This window comes from Lupinus angustifolius, chromosome LG11 (genome assembly GCF_001865875.1).
Source record: "Lupinus angustifolius cultivar Tanjil chromosome LG11, LupAngTanjil_v1.0, whole genome shotgun sequence".
NCBI classification, from domain to species: domain Eukaryota; kingdom Viridiplantae; phylum Streptophyta; class Magnoliopsida; order Fabales; family Fabaceae; genus Lupinus; species Lupinus angustifolius.
The window spans coordinates 29,008,392-29,010,691 of record NC_032019.1 but is presented as its reverse complement, the minus strand read 5'-3'; the positions used below and the strand labels follow the sequence as shown (position 1 = coordinate 29,010,691).

At 39.6% G+C, this 2,300-nt stretch overlaps 1 protein-coding gene across 1 annotated transcript; it reads left to right on the top strand.

Annotated features, from left to right (window-relative positions):
- LOC109359894 lies at nt 210-1,511 on the top strand. Its single transcript, XM_019604589.1, has one exon. The coding sequence runs from the start codon at nt 210-212 to the stop codon at nt 1,509-1,511; it is 1,302 nt and encodes a 433-aa protein (XP_019460134.1).

Below are 2,300 nucleotides of genomic sequence, written 5' to 3'. Positions count from 1 at the left end.
TCAATTCTATCTAAATCTAAAAAAAAAAGGATGAAAAAGAAGACTCAATCAGAGAAGATTCACTATACCCGTAAGGGGGGATACCTCATTAGTGATCAATGAAAGTCATCTTCTGGAATTGTAGGGGGATAGGTAATATTAAAACCAAGTTAGTTTTAAAGAACTTCTGCTTGTCTAATAAGCCTGATCTGGTCTTTATTGCTGAACCAATGATTGCCAGAGAGGATGTGAATAACATGTTTTGGGATGAGCTAAATCTCAAGTTTTTTGCTTATAATGAAAGAGGTACCCTTTTGCCTAATCTATGGGGTCTCTGTAATAAGGATTTAAGCCCTCAGGTAATTGCCACTTCTAATCAACTCATTGCTGTTTCTGTAACCATGGAGGCTAAGCTGGTGCACTTATGTGCTGTTTATGCTCATAGTCATTATATTCAAAGGAGGGCCCTTTGGAAAGACATCATCTCTTTAATGAGACAACATGTTGGTGCTTGGAATTGCATAGGGGACTTCAATGTGGTGAGGGGTGCCTATGAGTGCAGAGGGTCTAGGCTGCCCTGCTCCAACATTTCTAAGGAGTTCATCTCTTTTTCTGAGGAGGGAAATTTGGTTCACCTTGAAACTAGAGGAGCTGAGTTCACATGGTCTAATAAAAGAAGAGGATCAGCTCTTACTGAGAAAAGGCTTGATAGGAGCATGTGCAATGAAGATTGGTTATCTACTTGGAATTCAGTCTCCTGTTGCAATCTCCCTAAGATCTCCTCTGACCACCATCCCCTGCTTCTTACTTGTTGTCTCTCTATTTCTAAAAGAACTTCTTCTTTTAGATTCCTCAAAATGTGGATGAATCATCCTGACTGCTCCAGGGTGATAGAGGAAGCTTGGAATGATAGCATTGTTGGATGCCCTATGTTCATTGTGTCTGAGAAGCTTAAAAGGCTGAAAGCTAAGCTAAAATCTTGGAACTGGAATGTTTTTGGCAACATTCATCAAAATGTCCAAAATTCAATGACTAATGTGGAGAATATCCAAGCTTGCATAAATAGCTATGGTCCTAGTGATGATTTGCTTGATCAAGAGGGCAATGCTCAGTTAAATCTTTTAAAGGCTCTAAACATGGAAAATGATTTCTGGAAAGAGAAATCTAGAATTAACTGGCACATGAATGGTGACAGAAACACAAGCTTCTTTCACAAAGTCACTAAGATTAGGCAAGTTTCTAAGTCTATGACCATTCTCAAGGATGGAGACAGAATCATTACAAATCAGGAGGACATAGCCACTCACACTCTGGATTATTTCACCAATTTATTTGGCACTGCTAATGACACCCTCCCTAATCATTTGATTCAGGAGGTCATCCCCCAAATGGTGCTGCCTCAGGAAAACAACATTCTCATCAGTATTCCTACTGAGGATGAAATTAGATCTGTGGTTTTCTCTTTAAATGGGGAGGGGCCCCTGGTCCTGATGGTTTTGGAGGTAGTTTTTACCAAAATTATTGGAGTATAGTGAGTAAGGATGTTTGTGCTTCTGTTAAACAATTTTTTGCTCAAGGTTGGTTATTGCCTAATATGAACTCTAATAGTGTGATTCTGATCCCTAAGTCCCCTAATGCTGACAAAATTGAAGACTTTAGGCCAATTGCTCTTGCTAATTTCCAATTCAAGATCATCACCAAGGTTTTAGCTGACAGATTATCCCTAATTGCCTCTAGGATTATTTCTCCTCAACAAAAAGGCTTTATAAAGGACATAAACATTGCTGACTGTATTTGTACTGCTTCTGAAGCTATTAATCTCCTTGACCACAAATGTTTTGGTGGGAACTTAGCAATCAAGATTGATGTTAGGAAAGCTTTTGACACAATGGACTGGAATTTCTTGCTGCAAACTCTTCATGCTTTTGGTTTCCATGACCAATTCATTCAATGGATCAACATCATTCTTCAATCAGCTAGACTATCCATTAATGTAAATGGCCAAAGTGTTGGTTTTTTCAAGTGCTCTAGGGGTGTTAGACAGGGGGACCCCCTCTCCCCTTTGCTGTTTTGCTTAGCTGAAGATGTGTTGAGTAGAGGCATTTCTAGGCTGGTGATCAGTAACAAGCTGAGTTCAATTTCTGGCCCTAATGGTCTTACCACTCCTAGCCATGTTCTATATGCTGATGATATCCTTATCTTCTGCAAAGGGACTAAGAGAGAGTTGCTCCAACTGAGGAATCTGTTAGATGACTATGCTCAAGCATCAGGGCAATTCATTAATCCTAACAAATGCAAGTTCTACTCAAATGCCACTCCTA

Coding starts and splice junctions, on each gene's coding strand:
- LOC109359894 (XM_019604589.1), top strand. CDS start 210: ATGATTGCCAGAGAGGATGTGAATAACATGTTTTGGGATGAGCTAAAT.